The sequence below is a fragment of the Scyliorhinus torazame genome, chromosome 19 (assembly GCF_047496885.1).
Source record: "Scyliorhinus torazame isolate Kashiwa2021f chromosome 19, sScyTor2.1, whole genome shotgun sequence".
Classification (NCBI taxonomy): Eukaryota; Metazoa; Chordata; class Chondrichthyes; order Carcharhiniformes; family Scyliorhinidae; genus Scyliorhinus; species Scyliorhinus torazame.
In genome coordinates, this window is record NC_092725.1 from 86396115 (window position 1) to 86413903 (window position 17789).

General features: G+C 46.5%; 1 protein-coding gene across 6 annotated transcripts in view; it reads left to right on the top strand.

The window, feature by feature from the left end:
- Positions 1-17789, top strand: part of LOC140396284 (tubby-related protein 3-like) — a 175402-nt gene that overhangs the window by 38563 nt on the left and 119050 nt on the right. For all 6 annotated transcript variants that reach the window (XM_072484684.1, XM_072484685.1, XM_072484689.1 and 3 more), the window contains one exon: positions 16520-16682. In XM_072484684.1, the coding sequence (XP_072340785.1) occupies positions 16520-16682 (163 nt within the window). The remainder of the gene's footprint in view (positions 1-16519; positions 16683-17789) is intronic.

The following is a 17789-nucleotide window of genomic DNA, read 5'->3' on the forward strand; positions in this document are numbered from 1 at the left end:
GGCCGAATGGCCTCCTTCTGCACTGTAAATTCTATGATAATCTATGATACAGAAATCATGGTTTACCAATTATATGTAAACAAAAAGTAACTTAGCAAAACAATCCCAAATGCAGTGAAAGTGTTCAAAAATGACACTGGTATAAACTGACTGGCTATTTTCATGTTCACCTAATGATTTAAGAAGTCAGTATTTGAAGGATACCTTTATTTTTTTAAAAAAGAAACAGTACTGTTACTGTCAGGATTTTGAAATATCCACCACATACGCAAAGTGATACTGGGTGGGCCTACATGATTTTTTAAGGCTGAGACTTAATTTACAACCAAAGTAGACAAAGTAATGATGTTTTATTGGTGATTGCTGATGACATTACCGAAGGAATTGACTTAGAGGAGTTCATGTGATTGACATATGAGAGTGGAGATAGTCAATACCGATGGAGTAATTAACCCACAAGGAGCTAACCTATCATTAGCAGATAATATAGTATCCATTGTGTATCAATGTCGCAATTCGATCTGTGTCAATTGTTTCGTTCCTTAACACTTTCTAACAAAGTGACCAGTCATAACTATGATCTCATCAGTACTTGTTGTTTAAACAGCACTTTTAAAACTAGATCGGAAAATATAACATAATGTTGATGGAAAAAGTTGTTAACTTGCTAATTTTAGGAGGGAAGCAATTGACAAAATATTCTTATGTCAATGATTTCGGCAAACCTGCATCAAGAGACTCTGGCATGAACAGATCATGTGCACTTAGTTCCAAAACTACTCATAATTACAGATTGGTTTCATTGGATAGCTCTATTCTATCACAATTACACACCATGGACAATCACTGTAAAACTATATAGGCACCTGAAAAACACCAGCAGCACTAATGTTGGCAACTCTAATTCTGCCAACTCGACTTTTTTTTAACAATGGACTGGTCCAAAGTGTGTGTGTGCAAACCAAAGAGTGCTTCTGAAAGGGTGGTTGTCTAGCACAATGCACTATATCATTGTCAAAGTCAACAAGAGAGACTGTGGATGTCTGAGGACTGAAACATTTGAAACTAATATCAAGAGCACTACCATGATAATTGTGCATGGTCAGTGTTAGCATCTGGTGCATGTGACGAGGGAGAGGAACCTACACCCAGCAATATGAATATTCCTGCTCTTATATTAATACAGAATCCAGAGCCTGTGGTCCATTCTCTGCTAGATGTACTGACTGCAGTAGCTTTCAAAACCTTCTCCCAAGCAGTTGGTTACTGAATGGATAATCTACAGTATTAACCTTTTCTAGTTAGATCCTCAGAATCTGCTTTGGTGTCAGTACCTCAAAGTCCAGCATTAGACATCTCTCTTTTTTTTGTTATGGCACATAAACATTACGTAATTGGAAGGGAGGTATAAACTGTTTTAGATTAATCTGCCGATACTGTAATGAGCACTTAACATTCTATAATAATAATTGCGTATTGTCACAAGTAGGCTTCAATGAAGTTACTGTGAAAAGCCCCTAGTCGCCACATTCCGGCACATGTTTGGGGAGGCCGGTGCGGGAATTGAACCTGTGCTGAATACAAGCCAGCTGTTAAGCACACTGTGCTAAACCAGCCCCTAGAAGGTGGTTTGGAGTTGGAATGTGATCACTCAACACTCCACATCAAGAACATAACTTTAAATTAAAAAAAAAAAGATCTTGAGACTACAAATAAAATAGACAGTCATCTTCCCCCTTTTATGACATGATGACTTGATTAATACAGTTTGCATTGTGACACTTTGAGAGATGTTCACTGATTGAACATAAATTGCCCTTAGTGTCCAGAATTTCCCTTAGTGTTGGGTGGAGTTACTGGGTTATGGGGATAGGGTGGAGGTGTTGACCTTGGGTAGGGTGCTCTTTCCAAGAGCCGGTGCAGACTCGATGGGCCAAATGGTCGTCTCCTGCACTGTAAATTCTATGATAATCTATGATTCTTCTCAAGCATCCATGGGAACTTGCACTTCGACAACTGCATGACTAAATACCATGAATGAGATGTCCTGTTGTCAAGGAAACCCTACTGCTTGCACGTGCGTAGGTGACGAGTTTTATATTTTAAATTTAATTGAAAATGGTAAACCGTTGAAAAAATTATTAAAGCCCAACTAATGGGTTTTCAGACTTAATTAGTACAGTTAGTTGAGCTGTACATTTTATGATTGTGGTATCAAAAATATACAAAAGCTAACCAGCATTTGGAGACCGAGACAAAGGACTTACAAGTAATTGTTTCTGTGTGTCATCATTTGTTAAATCTCACTTCAGAGAAAACCTCCATGCTGTATGTTTTAAAAATTAAGCAAAGTGGAGTAGAATTTCTACTTTACATGCAATTTGGCAAAATGGGATTGTGCACATGCTGAAGTGATTTTTCTTTATTTTTCCACTTGAATTCATTTACATATTGCTGAATCTAATATCTGCTATGAACCAATGCAGTTGGGCAATGTTTAAAAAATAATAATAATTTGCTTTCAAAAATATTCCTTATTTTTAAGAGTGGTACCTGGTTGCAGCTTGTTAATACAGTTGAAACTGGGCTTAACGCAAAAATGAGAATTTTTAACCCGTATCAATCCATCACCTGTGAGTAGCTTGATGTTGAAGGGCTGAAAATGACTTTAAAAAAAATCTTTGTTAAAATAGATACAATGTCAGATTCCTTTTTTAATCACATTCTAAAGTTTTCAAAATAATTTTATTAATGAGGTAGCTTAATTTTTAGAGACTCCTCAAAGGCCTGCAAGCAAGTATAAACTCCCCATCTTAATTGATGGAGATGTGACCAGTTTTGGGAAGCGGTCTGATTCCAGTGCAATGTTTTTAAAACTAATGTAAAAAGAACAGGAACTCGAGTTGTGCTGAATGCAATTCATGCTTGAAATTCTGCAATCTTTAGTGCCATTTATGTCGATTTCAGGTGCATTGCACCGGATACCATGCAAACCAGCAGAAACTCCAGGCCACTATATTTAACACTATTTCAAGCCACCAGACATTTGCCCTTGACATTGGCTGTTAAATTGCCTTTGTAAGGTATCTAATGTTACTGCCATTAGCTGCACTTTCTCACCAAAAATTGCTACTAAATAAGAAGTGAAGAACGGGTGGAGAAGATCAAAAAACTATTGCCAGGTCTTTGGGAAAGTAGGAAGTTTAAATGCTTAACTAGAAATATAATTCTCCAAATTCCTCCACCTCTGCCCAGGGACTGGAAAGATGCAGTGGACTGGAAGCTCAGCCTGTTCAAGCTTTGGTGGACCAAACTATCCACATGATCTAGCAGGGCCTTGAACCAGAAATCCAGGGTAGAAGCAGGACTGCAGTTGCAAACCTGGCAGCTGGGTTGTGGGTCATCTGGCTGCGATGCTCCCAGCAACAGCCAGAAGGTTTCTGGACCAAATAATCCAATTTGACCTGCAATAAGGTCACTTATTCACCCCATTGTATGTGCAGACCCTGCTATAACTCTTGATGAAAGCCCTGGAAATTTGGGGCAATTAAATGGATAGAATCTAAGCAATGAGCATTCCCCAGACAAGAGGAATAATATTGGAATCTTTGTGTAAGAGAGTACGGTTCCGATTTCTAGAACATTAATGCTAGTTCTAGAACAGTGGAGTGTACAATGGGGCAACCCACTCCTGAAAGGAATTGGGGCCAACTTTCTGATGAGGGAGGTTATCTAAATGAGAGCATCTAAAATCATGTTTGCAGGAAGACAGAGAATGAGAGTACAAGAAGCAGCATGGAATAATGTAGAAGCTTTAGGTGGGTTATTCTCCCTGCATCTGCGTGGGGGTCATCCCCACAACCCAAAGATGTGCAGGGTAGGTGGATTGGCCATGCTAAATTGCCCCTTAATTGGAAAAAAAAAATTGGGTACTCTAAATTTAAAAATAAGGTGTGTTAGGAATAAGATTATAGAACAGTTGAAAGATATTAAGACAGGTTAGGTTAAAAATAATAAGATGGGGGGGGGGGGGGGCGCAGCACAGTGGTTAGCACCACTGCCTCACGTCGACGAGGACCCGGTTTGATCCTGGCCCCGGGTAACTGTCCGTGTGGATTTTGCACATTCTCCCCATGACTGCGTAGGTTTCACCCCCACAACCCAAAAAGATGTGCAGGGTAGGTGAATTGGCCAGGCTAAGTTGCCCCTTAATTAGAAAAAAAGAATTGAGTATTCTAACTGGGCCAGTTTAAAGTAGAAAATCATGACTATACAGTAATTAAAATGTGGCCGCAATGGAGTTCAATTAAATGTCCCTGGGACAACTTCCAACAGTGATAGAGATATTAATTAGAGACAGCGTGGCCAATCTTCTTTCCCTGCTATTATCTGGGAGCAATTAGTGCTGAGTACTAATGTATTACATCAACCTTTTGAGCACTCAGCAACTGTAATAATACAAGCACTTTTAGGCACACCAAAGCAATCCAGAGGAGGTTAGGGTGCTGTTACCATAATGGGGCAAGAACAATGGAAGCTTCCAAAAAAATGTTTTCTAAATAATTGAGGACATGATTTTATTGTCTCCAATGCAAATTTATCCTTCCTCAAATATGGAAACCAAAACTGCGCTGCAAGTTTCAAGCAAATAAATTCTGCTTTTGTATTCTAACTGCCCCAAGTGAATGACGTCAGACTTCCCGATACTGTACTGCATTCACTGTCTTATTGCCCACTTAGATAACCTGTCTATATCTCTTGTGTCCGCCTCAACAGCTTATATTTCCACCTAGCTTTGTTTTCATCAGCAAACTTTAATTTCTGTCTAGTGTGTGTGTGTGTGTGGGTGGTCAGGGGAGGGTGCGGGCGAAATACTTTTCCATTATCTAGCACGCTTTGGATCAAAGTGGCAGCAAGGAGCAGCAAAAAGATGTTTGAGCTGAGATGCTCCTCAGCTGTTAGGAGGCTTCCCAGAGATAGCAGCAGCCCCTTGTGCAGAGGAAAGCCATATTTTGCTGGCAGACAACCCAATGTTGTTTCTTCAGATGATGTATGAACATGATGAAAGTATTAAAACTGCTTCCTTGATAATGATCACTGCTGATTAACATTTCTCATTAAATCAAAATTGTCCTTTTCCTTCTATACACAAAATAGACTACTTCTGTTACCCCTAGTTCCTTAAACAATCCCGCTCACTAATCTGAGGCCCAAAGATTCCCTAATGTTCCCAGATCCCAGATCGCCCTACTCCAATCGGGTCCATCACTGTACTAATACCAAACCACCTGCACTTCAATGTGATCTGAAGCATCTTTCTCCTGGGGTTGTGCAAGCCGGTGGGGAGCATAAAACTGAATGAACTATTCATAAAATTTAGGGATGAGAAATTTCCACCAAATGGTGGATTTCCTACATCAGGCTTTTAGAAATCTGCCATTGGCATCTTCCTTTCCAACCTTCACACCAGAACCACCTTTGAAAGAACAATTTGGAACTGGTAGTCACTAACAGTTGCAGTGAGTCGGAACTGCTTGGTGGTTTTCAGTGGACTTTTTATTTTAAAAAAAGTTGGGACTGCCAGGTCTTCATCACTCTCATCAGCTGTCGGTTTTTTAAAAAAAAGAATAATTAACTATCAGTTAAACAGAAGGTTGCTGAGAGTCAAAACTGTTTGCAGCACAGCGAGATTGGAGGAACAGTGAATGCAGGAATCACAGAGTTGTTCCTCCATAGATTATGGGTGGGCTTCTCTGTCTAGTGACGCCGGAATCACGATCAGATGGAAAATCGCGCGTTACTGAAAATCGAGGTTGCTGCCGGGCGCCAATGGGAAAACATGCTCCAGTGCCTTGATAATGGCTTGAATATGTTCCATGCCATGCGATTGCGTGGGTATACAAATTGTACAGTAACGACAGTTAGCATATCATTAATGGGTCCAACCCGGTATTCTCTGGCCTCCCATGATGCTCCGCCTCCGCGAGGCAGAAGTGGTGATGTTGTGGTTCATTGGGGTATTTAAAATCGGGAAATGGGTGCTGTAGTCGACGAGGGAGAGAGAGGATTTAATCAAGTTGCCAAAGGCTCATTGGTGGGCTGCCAGTTGTGCCTGCTGGCTGATGGCGTCGGCCAGGGGGTGAGTGGCTGGGGGGGGGGGCGACCAGGAGATGGGCTGTGGGGTCGGGGTGTCCGAGCATGGACCGCCATTGCTGTGGCCTGCAAGGCAGCCACCTGGCTGCACAGCCCTCTGACTGCCATGTGTCCTGTCAATGCACAGAGCGCCACCAACCATACAGGTGCCATCCACCTAGGAGCCCACAGACCCCAGCCGATCCATCAGCGGGATGGGTCCTGCATTTGTTCTGGCCATTCCATCTCATGGTGCATTGAACCCCTGGGGTGATGGGAATGGTCCGGGGTGGGGGTGGGGTGGGGGGGGGGGGGGGGGGGGGGGGGGTCATGGGGCAGCAGGCTTTGGTACCTCCGTGGGCAGCCCAGGGGGCCCAGGTCCGTGTGCACCTCCAATACCAGCTCCCCACACCACACGTGTGCTCTGCGGTGTCGCGGGGTTGCAGCAGGGGGTGAGAGTCACCAGCAGGTCCCTCCTCGTCACCAGGTGAGTCTCAGAGTTGCAGCGGCAGGGTGAGGCACTCCAGATGCACCCGCCTCATCACCAGGTGAAAGCACCAGTCAAGATGCATGGTTAGATCGCAGGTGTGGAGGGAGGGGTGGCACGTGCCATAGGGATATCGCAATTCGTTAGCCGTTAGATGCCAGCCTCCGCCTCGCCGACTGCCCACTCTCCAAGCCTGCTGACCAGCCCAACACCCTCTGCTCTGCAATGGTAAGGGGTCGGCCCCCTCCAGTCTTCTCTCTCTCCCTGTGATTGCAGGTTGAGTCCGTAATTAAGAAATCAAATGCAATGTTGTCATTTATCTCAAGAGGCTTGGAATATAAAAGCAGGGATGTACTTCTGAAGCTTTATAAAGCATTAGTTAGGCCCCATTTAGAATACTGTGAGCAATTTTGGGCCCCACACCTCAGGAAGGACATACTGGCACTGGAGCGGGTCCAGCGGAGATTCACACGGATGATCCCAGGAATGGTAGGCCTAACATACGATGAACGTCTGAGGATCCTGAGATTATATTCATTGGAGTTTAGGAGGTTGAGGGGAGATCTAATAGAAACTTACAAGATAATGAATGGCTTAGATAGGGTGGATGTAGGGAAGTTGTTTCCATTAGCAGGGGAGACTAGGACCCGGGGGCACAGCCTTAGAATAAAAGGGAGTCACTTTAGAACAGAGATGAGGAGAAATTTCTTCAGCCAGAGAGTGGTGGGTCTGTGGAATTCATTGCCACAGAGGGCGGTGGAGGCCGGGACGTTGAGTGTCTTTAAGACAGAAGTTGATAAATTCTTGATTTCTCGAGGAATTAAAGGCTATGGAGAGAGAGCGGGTAAATGGAGCTGAAATCAGCCATGATTGAATGGCGGAGTGGACTCGATGGGCCGAATGGCCTTACTTCCGCTCCTAGGTCTTATGGTCTTAAGACCAGCAGCGAGGGTTTTATTCCCGTTCCAGCCTCCCCGAACAGGCGCCGGAATGTGGCGACTAGGGGCTTTTCACAGTAACTTCATTGAAGCCTACTTGTGACAATAAAGATTATTATACTATTCTTATTATTATTATATGCGGCTCCAGCTTGTCAGGATCTCCAGTGCCGAATCTGACGCTTGGGTCAGTTGGAATTGTGCTTGTTCCACATAGCGCCGGTGCTGGCCCGTTACCATGTCCTGAATTGTTCTGATACTGGCGGCACTATCGGAGCCGGTCGTAGAACACCCGTGATTCAGCCCCAGCGTCAGCACATGGGGTGGGATTCTCCGATGTTACGACAGGAGTCCCTGCGCTGTCGTGCGCGCCGTCGAGTTTCACGACGGCGCGAAGCGGCCCCGATCGCGATCGATTCAGGCCCCGAAAATGGGCTCGGAGCGGGGCCGCGAGGAACTCTGGGCTTGCAGAGCGAAAGCAGCGTCGTAAGCGCACGACGCCCGAATGACGCCACGCACCACCATAAATGACGCGATCTGCGCACGGAAGGGCCCAGGAGAAGGAGGAGAGATGGCTGAGCCCCGACGAGCCGCACCGAGGTTCCGGGACACGGACCTGGACACCCTCCTCGATGAGGTTGAATAACGAAGGGCCACCCTCTGCCCAAGGCGTGGGCATCGCCAGCCGTCCAGCCCAGTGAGGTGCGGCTGGCGTGATGTTAGCACCGCCGTGAGTGCTGTGGGGCACACCCCCCGGTCCAGGGAGCTGTGCAGGAAGAAGCTCCATGGCCTCACTAGGGCTGCCAGGGTAAGTGCCACGAGGGATAGTGGGTGCTGTGTGGTGCCCGTGTGCACGACTGGCGGTGCAAGTGGCAGTGTTCAGCGAATCTCTCCCCCACTGATGCCTGTGAGATTCCAGATAGGTCCCCGCTCGGCGCCTGGAAGGAACCGGTAGCGTAAAGGTTTAGGGCCACCGTCACCTTGATGGAGACTGGTATAGCGTGTCCTCCTCCCGTTCCACGTGGTGCGAGGTGCGCCACGAGGTGGCATATATGTGCGACCGTTTCCCTGCTGAACCATACTCTCCTCCTGCATGTAATGTCCGGTAGGGGCTCGACCCCCCCCCCCCCCCATGCACTTCGAGATCAGTGCCCGCATCCTGTGCATGCCTCACCGTCTGGGAGTCAATGTTCCCCTCGGCATCCCCCTGGACATTCCGGCCCTGAGCGCCTGCGGCCTGCGCGGCGACGACGGGCACTCCGCGGCCATCCCCACTGCAGCAGTAGCAGCCGCTGCATCTGCAGCCACTGTGGGCCGTCGCAGTCTACGCTACCGGATGGCCAACTGCAGTGCAGAGGCTCCAAACACGGCGGTGAACATCGCTGTCTGGTTGGCATACATGGTGACCTGCAGGAGGGTAGTGGGGGGCAGACAAACAACATGTTACACGGAGGTTCTTCCATACCTCAGCAGCCGGGTGGCATGGGATACCTGTGTGCCCCGATGGCCTGGTCGCGCTGCAGACATGCAGCCAGCCTAACCCCTGGTCACTGTTTGTGACCAACGGCCAGTTCACACCGTCTTCCTCACCGGTGTGCCAGTCGCCTGTGCCCATCAGCCACACGACAATCTGCGGGTGTGTCCTCGTCACCGTCCTGCCATGGAAGGGCGGCTGACATGTGGCATCTGCGGATGGACGACCCCCTCCACTCCCTCCCTCCCCCCCCCCTCCCACCTCCACTCCCTCCCTCACCCCCCTCCCACCTCCACTCCCTCCCTCACCCCCCACCCCCACTCCCTCCCTCACCCCCTCCCACCTCCCACCTCCACTCCTTCCCTCACCCCCTCCCACCTCCGCTCCTTCCCTCTCCCACCTCCACTCCCTCCCTCACCCCCCTGCCACCTCCACTCCCTCCCTCACCCCACTCCCACCTCCACTCCCTCGCTCACCCCCCCACCTCCATTCCTGCCCTCACCCCCTCCCACCTCCACTCCTTCCCTCACCCCCTCCCACCTCCACTCCTTCCCTCACCCCCTCCCACCTCCACTCCCTTCCTCCCACCTCCACTCCCTCCCTCACCCCCCTCCACTCCCTCCCTCACCCCCCTCCACTCCCTCCCTCACCCCCTCCCACCTGCACTCCCTCCCGCACCCCCTCCCACCTGCACTCCCTCCCCCCCTCCCACCTCCACTCCCTCCCTCCCCCTCTCACCTCCACTCCCTCCCTCCCCCTCTCACCTCCACTCCCTCCCTCACCCCCTCCCACCTCCACTCCCTCCCTCACATCCCTCCCACCTCCACTCCCTCCTTCACCACCCCCCTCCTCCACTCCCTCACCTCCCACCCACCTCCACTCTCTCCCTCACCCCCCTCCCATCCCCCGTTGGCCGCAGCGTTCTCGGGGAAACCGACCCGGTCTGCAGGAACTCCGGGATAGTCCGCTCACCTCCTCAGTGCTGGCTGACGACTTTATTTACCAGGTGTGAATGGCGACAGCGTGAACTGGGGTCATGCCGTTGGGGCTTCAGCCCATCTGGGCTGGAGAATAGTGGGGGGGTAGCGGAGAATCGCCATTTTGGGTGTCTTGGGCGATTCTCCGGCCTGTGCCGCGCAGAACTTGATGGGGCCGATCTCGCCGCTTGGGTGAATCGTGGGAGGGCGTTGGACCGGCGTCGCGTGGAAAACTGGCACGACGGGCGATTCTCCCAACCGGCGCGGCATCGGAGAATCGCGCCCTTAGTCTCTCAAACTGCCCTCTGTCTCTCCCATGCTGACTTTCAGCTCCTCCAATAATCCTTTGTCTTGATCTTGCTGCTCCTCCATAGACAGAATTTATTGGAGGAACAGCAAGGGTGGGAGGGAAGGGACATGTCAAATTGAGGTTAATGAGCATGAATTCTGCTTGGTCCTGCAGTCGCTATCCGGGGGACCTTTTACCCTACACTATTACCCATCACTTTGCTCGACTACCATTCTGACCCGTTCAGCATCCTTAATGATGCTGAAGACAAGAAGCTGATAAGAAAAAAAGAAGAAGCAAGAGGTGGGTCAAAACTTTGGTCACCACGCTACCAGAAGGATGTGGTGCTTTGGAGAGGGTACAGAAGCGGTTTACTAGATTGTTGCCTGGTATGGAGTGCATCAGCTATGAATAGAGGTTATATAAACTCGGTCTGTTCTCACTGGAACGAGGAGGTTGAGAGGCGACCTGATAGAGGTCTACAAGACTATGAGTGATATGGACAGAGTGAATAGTCAGATGCACTTTCCTAGGGTAGGAGAGTCAAGTACTAGGGTACATAGGTTTAAAGTGCATGGGGAAAAGTTTAGAACAGATGTGCGATGCAAGTTTCTTTACACAGAGGGCGGTAAATATATGGAACGCTTTGCCTGGGGAGGTGGTGGGAGCAGACATGATAGTTGCATTTAAGGGACATCTAAACAAATATATGAATAGGGTGGGAATGTAAGGATACGGACTCCGTAAGTGCAGACAGTTTTAGTTTAGGCAGGTACCATGGTCAGCACAGGCTTGGTGGGCCGAAGGGCCTGTTCCTGTGCTGTATTGCTCTTTGTTCTTTGTTCAGAGTGGGGGGAGGGGGTTGGGATGGGAGTCTGCACTGGCCGACTGTCGCTCTGGATGCACCAGGCTCTGTATTCCAGAGTGGAAAGCTACTCTGGAATTGTGATGGTGCCATCCTGGATCATTCTGTCTGTTGAAGAGGATCCCATGCACAGTTTTACACTGGCCTGTGATGGGCGTAGTGATATTTAAAATTGTAAATGGGGGATATATACGGTTAGGAAATATGGCTGCCTTCATTCTTGCAATGTTGCAGAAAACTGAAACTTGGATGTATTGATTCTGGGCTGCAGTGTATAATTACAAATGCAGGATGTTTATTCATTCCAACGCACAGTATTCATTCTTCAAAGTTAATTGGGTTTGAGTGAGGGGAGCGGGGTGCACAGGGCTGAAGGTTTGTCTAAGGAGCGTGTATGTACTCTTGTCTTTAGGCCTGCTTTCTTCATGCCATCTTGTGGGTCAGTAAGGCATTCAATTAAGTATCTAACTAAACAAAACAAATGTGTAATCATCTAGGGGCCTGCAATACAAAGGCGATGAAGTTATACTTCAATTCTACACAACATTCAGCAGACGCTATCTGAAGTTAATGCATTCACCGCCGTAAGAATAGAATAGGTTGCCTTTGTGGGGAGGCACAGATTTGCCAACATTTTCATTAAAATGTTAATGGCATTTCTAGCTTGACCATAAGTATAAAATATCAAAGTCAAGGGATAATTTTCAATCCTTTATTTTGGATTTTTTTTTACTTTTTCAAAAGGACATTTTTTCAGAATGCACTTTGAGCATTTTTTGGTTTAAATACAATAAAGCTCCACCATGTGGCCAGATCACGCAAGTATAGCGTGGTACGTTACTAAGCTCGCATTACAAATGTGATGTAATAATTTAATTTTTATCAATTTTTTCCCCCATTATATTCCTGTAAGTCGCACAGATGTGTTGTTTTTAATTAGTTTCAGATTTGTAATTGTGTTAGCCTTGTCTCAGTAATGACCCATGTGGGTTTGAGCTCCACTTCACAGACTGGAGCACATAAATAGTGCTTCATTGCATGAGGCAATGTATTTTGGAAGAGATGTCTGCTCTCGAGTGCACATAAAAAATCCCATAGCAGCAGTCAAAGAAGAGCAGGACATTTTCCAAGTGTCTTGGCCAATATTTACCTTTAAATCACCACTAAAATCGTGAAATGGACATTTATCAATTTTGCTGTTTGTGAGTCTTTAGTGCAGGTTTGGCAAAGATAGTTTCCTCCAATGCATTTCAGAAAGACTCATTAGCTTTCAAGAACTCATCATAGAATCATAGAATTTACAGTGTAGAAGGAGGCCATTCAGCCCATTAGGTCTGCACCGGCCCTTGGAAAGAGCACCCGACTTAAGCCCACGCCTCCACCCTATCCCGGTAACCTAGTAACCCCACCTAACCTTTTTTGGAAACTAGGGGGAATTTAGCATGGCCAATCCACCTAACCTGCACATCTTTGGACTGTGGGAGGCACCCGGAGGAAACCCACGCAGACACAGGGAGAACGTGCAGACTCCGCACAGTCACTCGAGGCCAGAATTGAACCCGGGTCCCTGGAGCTCTGAGGCAGCAGTGCTAACCACAGTGCGACCATGCCAACCTTGAAGGTAAAAGGTGGAAAATAACAGCAAATTATTTTTAACAAACTGCGTATGTAAATGTTTATAATGAAAATGTATAATGTAAGCTGTTGTCTGTCATAATGAGGTTGCAGTTGGTTCATCATGTGTTGGGCCTGACCCATGAGTCGCACAGCCCTCCTTTCTCAGTTATTCAACTACAGAGTTAACCCAGGGTTTTTATCTTGAACCCATTCTGTACATCTACATTTTGAGTATGGTTTGCTGAATAGTGAGCAAGGAAGAGAATCTAATGATTTTTACCTTTTCTGCATGAAAGCACATGGATCAATATAATTGACTCTTGTTATTTTGCACGGACAATGGATTGATCCCGACCTGTAAATCTCAGTTCCTTTTTTATTCACTTATGTGATGCGGATGTTGCTGGCAAAGCTATCGTTAATTGCCCAACCTTAGTTGCTTTTGAGATCTTCTAGAATTATTGCAACCTGTAAGTGTTTTGCTGTATTGCTCCCGTAGTGCTCTAAGGTTCCAGGAATTTCCCCATTGGCGATGAAGGAAAGGTGGTATATTTCCAAGTCAGGATGGTGTGTGACTTAGAGGGCAACTTGGAGGTGGTGTATTCACATATACTTTTGCCTTTCTATAGGTCAAGAGTTTGTTAATTGAAGTTGCGGCAGTAGATGGTATATACTTCCGCCATGCTGTACTGGTGATGGAAAGTGCCAATTGCTAGGCAGTTCTGTCCTTTATATTGTTGGGCATTCCTTTTTAAAAAAATATATATATTTATTAAAGTTTTTTAACACAATTTTTCTCCCTTACAAACAATAACTCCCCCCCCCCCCCCCCGTAACAAAAAAAAACGAGAAATCGCGCAGAGCAAGATATATACATGGCAAAATGATATACAAAATGAGGGCCAGTGTACACAGCTTTGTACACTGGCCCTCACCCGTACGTGCCAGTTTCCCCAACCCTTCATGTTATCTCTTGCTCATCCACCCTCCCAGGCAGTACCCCCCCCAAGGTTGCTGCTGCTGCTGACCGACCTTCCTCTAACGCTCCGCGAGATAGTCTAGGAACGGTTTCCACCGCCTGTAGAACCCCTGCGCAGACCCTCTCAAGGCGAACTTAATCCTCTCCAACTTTGTGAACCCAGCCATATCATTTATCCAGGCCTCCAGGCTGGGGGGCTTCGCCTCCTTCCACATTAGCAAGATCCTTCGCCGGGCTACTAGGGATGCAAAGGCCAGAATGCCGGCCTCTTTCGCCTCCTGCACTCCCAGTTCGTCCACTACTCCAAATATTGCTCGCCCCCAGCTTGGCTTTACCCGGACTTTCACCACCTGAGATATTGCTCCCGCCACGCCTCTCCAGAACCCCTCCAGTGCCGGGCATGACCAAAACATATGGACATGGTTCGCCGGGCTCCTTGAGCACCTTCCACATCTGTCCTCTACCCCAAAGAACCTACTCAACCTTGACCCCATCAAGTGCGCTCTGTGGACCACCTTAAATTGTATCAGGCTGAGCTTGGCACACGAGGAGGAGGAATTAACCCTACCTAGGGCATCAGCCCACAGACCTTCCTCGATCTCCTCCCCCAGCTCCCCCTCCCATTTACCCTTCAACTCTTCTACCAGGGCTTCCCCCTCTTCTTTCAACTCCTGGTGTATTTCCGACACCTTGCCCTCCCCGACCCATACACCCGAGATCACCCTATCTTGAACTTCTTGTGCCGGGAGCAACGGGAATTCCCTCACCTGTCGCCTCACAAAAGCCCTCACCTGCATATATCTAATGGCATTTCCCGGGGGTATTGTTGGGCTTTTCAAATGTTGTTGTAGATGCATTCATCAAACCGAGCGGAGGGGATTCTATTATATCCATCCTTGTGCCTTGTCGATGGTAGAAATGCTTGGGGGGGGGGGGGGGGGGGGGGGGGTTGGGATAGATGTCAAGGGAAAAGGGAAAATGAGGGGGGCCAGGGTAAAGTCAAGGGGAAGTGAGCGAGGGGTCTCTCCACTGAATCATACCTAGCAAAGAGGAAGATGGTTGTGACTGTCCATGCCTCATGTCAACCTGATTTGAAGTTTATTGCCATACCTTCACTAATTAAGTTAAGGGAAGGTGATTAGATTTTATTTTGCTGGATATGGCCATTACCTGACACTATGTGCCACTTATCAGCCTGGTCCTGAATGTGGTCTTGCTTGCTTACAGGCACAGACTGCTTTATTGTCTGAGGAGCTAAACGTGGTACAATCATCAGTGTTGATCCTTACTTCTGAACTTATGATGGAGGGAAGGTCATTGATGAAGCAGCTGAAGGTGTTTAGGCCTAGTCATATCATGAGGAAGTGATGCAGCAATATTCTGAGGCAGTGATGATTGTGCACCAACTATAACAATCACCTTCCTTTGTGCAATATATGACTCCAGTGATAATTCTATATAAGAACGTAAGAAATAGGAGCAGGAGAAGATCATATGGACCATTTTAGCCTCTTCTGCCATTCAACATGATCATGGCTGATCTTGGATTTCAACTCCCCTCTCCCGTAAACAGCCCGTATCCCTCAATTCCCCGAGAGACCAAAATTATAACCTTAATATATTTCAGTGATGGAACATCCACAATCACTGGGGTAGAGAATTACAATGATTCACAACCCTTTGAAGAAATTTCTCCTCATTCAATCCTAAATGAACAGGGGAAATAACATCTCTGTATCTATCCTTCATAATTTTGATTATTTCGATGAGATTATCCCTCACTCTAACCTTCAGAGAATATAGATGCAGTTTATTCAGTCTCCTAGTAGGACAACCCTCTTATCCCAAGGACCAATGTAACAAACCTTCACTGCAATGCCTCTAATTCAAGTCTATCCTTTCTTGAATATAGAGACCAAAATTTCACAAGAGTTCCACAACCCCATACAAGTTCAGCAAGACTTCTTTATTCTTATACTGCAAGCCATTTGCGGTAAAAGCCAACACGCCATTTGCTTGCTGTACCTGAATGCTAACTTTTTGTTTTGCTGTGTGAATATCTCCAGTCTTTGCACATCAATATTTACAAGTTTCATGCCTTTTAAAAATATTTTTTGCTTTCTAGCCAATCACCAGTCAGGACACGACCACTATAAAGCCAGAGGGTACCAGTTTTCCCGCTCTCTCGGGACCTAGCCTCTGAGACGGTCAGAGTTAGTGAGCTGGCCAGTGCAAACACATGTGGTAGCTAGTAAGTCTGGTTAGGCTAGTATCAGATCTCCAGTCAAGTCAGCATAGTGTCAACCCACAGTTGAACATGTATAATAGTTTAGATGTTAAATAAAATCGTGTTGCATCTTATCAAGTGTTGGAGGTCTGTCTCTTGCTTCACTGCATCAAGTGCAGTCCACATCGACCCAGCCTACCCAACACATTACTGCCCAAGAATGTGGTGAGGCAAATTTGATTGTGGCTTTAGAAGTGAGTTGAATAAACACCTAAGGAGAGAGAATCTGCAGTGCTACAGTGGTACTTGTTGAAGTTTCTCTTGCACAGAATTGGCATGGTACGACAAGTCAAATGGCTGCCTTCTGTACTGCAACCATTCTACAATTCTATCTTTGAAAGTTTCCAAAGCTGATTGCTGTGGCAGTAATCAAAATACTATTTTGCTAAAATATATTGATTTTATTGAATGAACTTTCCTCTTCCTCGTGTTTAAAAGTCTTATTTCCTAACGGATGCTTTAATTTTTCGCTAGCGTGCTCTACTTGAACACAAGCAGAGGAAGAAACGACAGGAGCTTCTCATGGTTCAGCCTAACCTTGAAGCCAAACCACGAAGGTTGAAGCCAAAACGATGCGAGGAGCAATCACCATTAGTAGAATCCCGGAACAACATCACCAGCAACAGGATACTAGATGGTATCTATGTGTGTTTTAAATAACAGTCTATATGAAAGGCATTGTATAAATGCAAGTTGTTATGGTTCTCTGTATGGTATTTTAACACTATCAATAACACAATCGCAAATGTTCCATGCTGGCCAATTGAGAAGGGGGCTCATTTGCACAGGTGAGTAAATGTGTCTACCATAAAGTTTTCAGAACTAAAAGAAATTGGTTTGGGGCTGGTTGTTCCACATTTAAGTTTACAACAACTTCAGTGGGTATTGGAAAATTTTAAAGTCATAACCAAGGTCAAAGTTAACTTGTTAAATTAGAACCAAAGAATCCGTACAGTGCAGAAGGAGGCCATTCGGCCCATCGAATCTGCAGCGACCCTCCGAAAGAGCACCTCACCCAAGCCCTGTCCCATTCCCATAACCTGCACGTACCTGGATGCTAAGGGGCAATTTTACCATGGCCAATTCGCCATACCTGCACATCTTTGGACTGTGGAAGAAAACCCACGCAGACACGGGGAAAACGTGCAAATTCCACACAGACAGTCACCCAAGGCTGGAATTGAACCCGGATCCCTGAAGCTGTAGGGCAGCAGTGCTAACTACTGTGCCGCCCTGTCGCCCAAATTCTACCAAAATCTCATTTAATCTTTTTTGGGGACTGAGGTTTAATTGAGGCTGCTGAAAATTTTCAAGAGGATCAAGGAAGGCCTCGCTTGAAATTGCTTGCTTCCAAGTTAGGTATTATTTTCTGCCCACTGCTGCAGAATTGGCAGGTTAATTTAGCAATTAAATTGCTGGTTCTTTTGAGTTGTTGCACTTTCATAATCGCTAATTTTGTGTCAGGCTTGTAAACCTCTGTAAATTTGAAAAGGCAAATAGACCATTGGTATTGTGGCAATGGAGTAACAGTGCCATAATGTATGTACATAGTATATTATTAGTACAATAAATTTGGTCACAATGCTGGTTTGACAATTGAGTAAATTGACTTCTGTAGAATGGTGCTGCATTTGTTTCAGCACCCTGGCTATATATTAACTGTCAATTATTTGTTTCTATCTTTGAGTTAAAGAAAGACTTGCATTTACGTTGCATCTTTCATAACCTCAGGGCATCCCAAAGT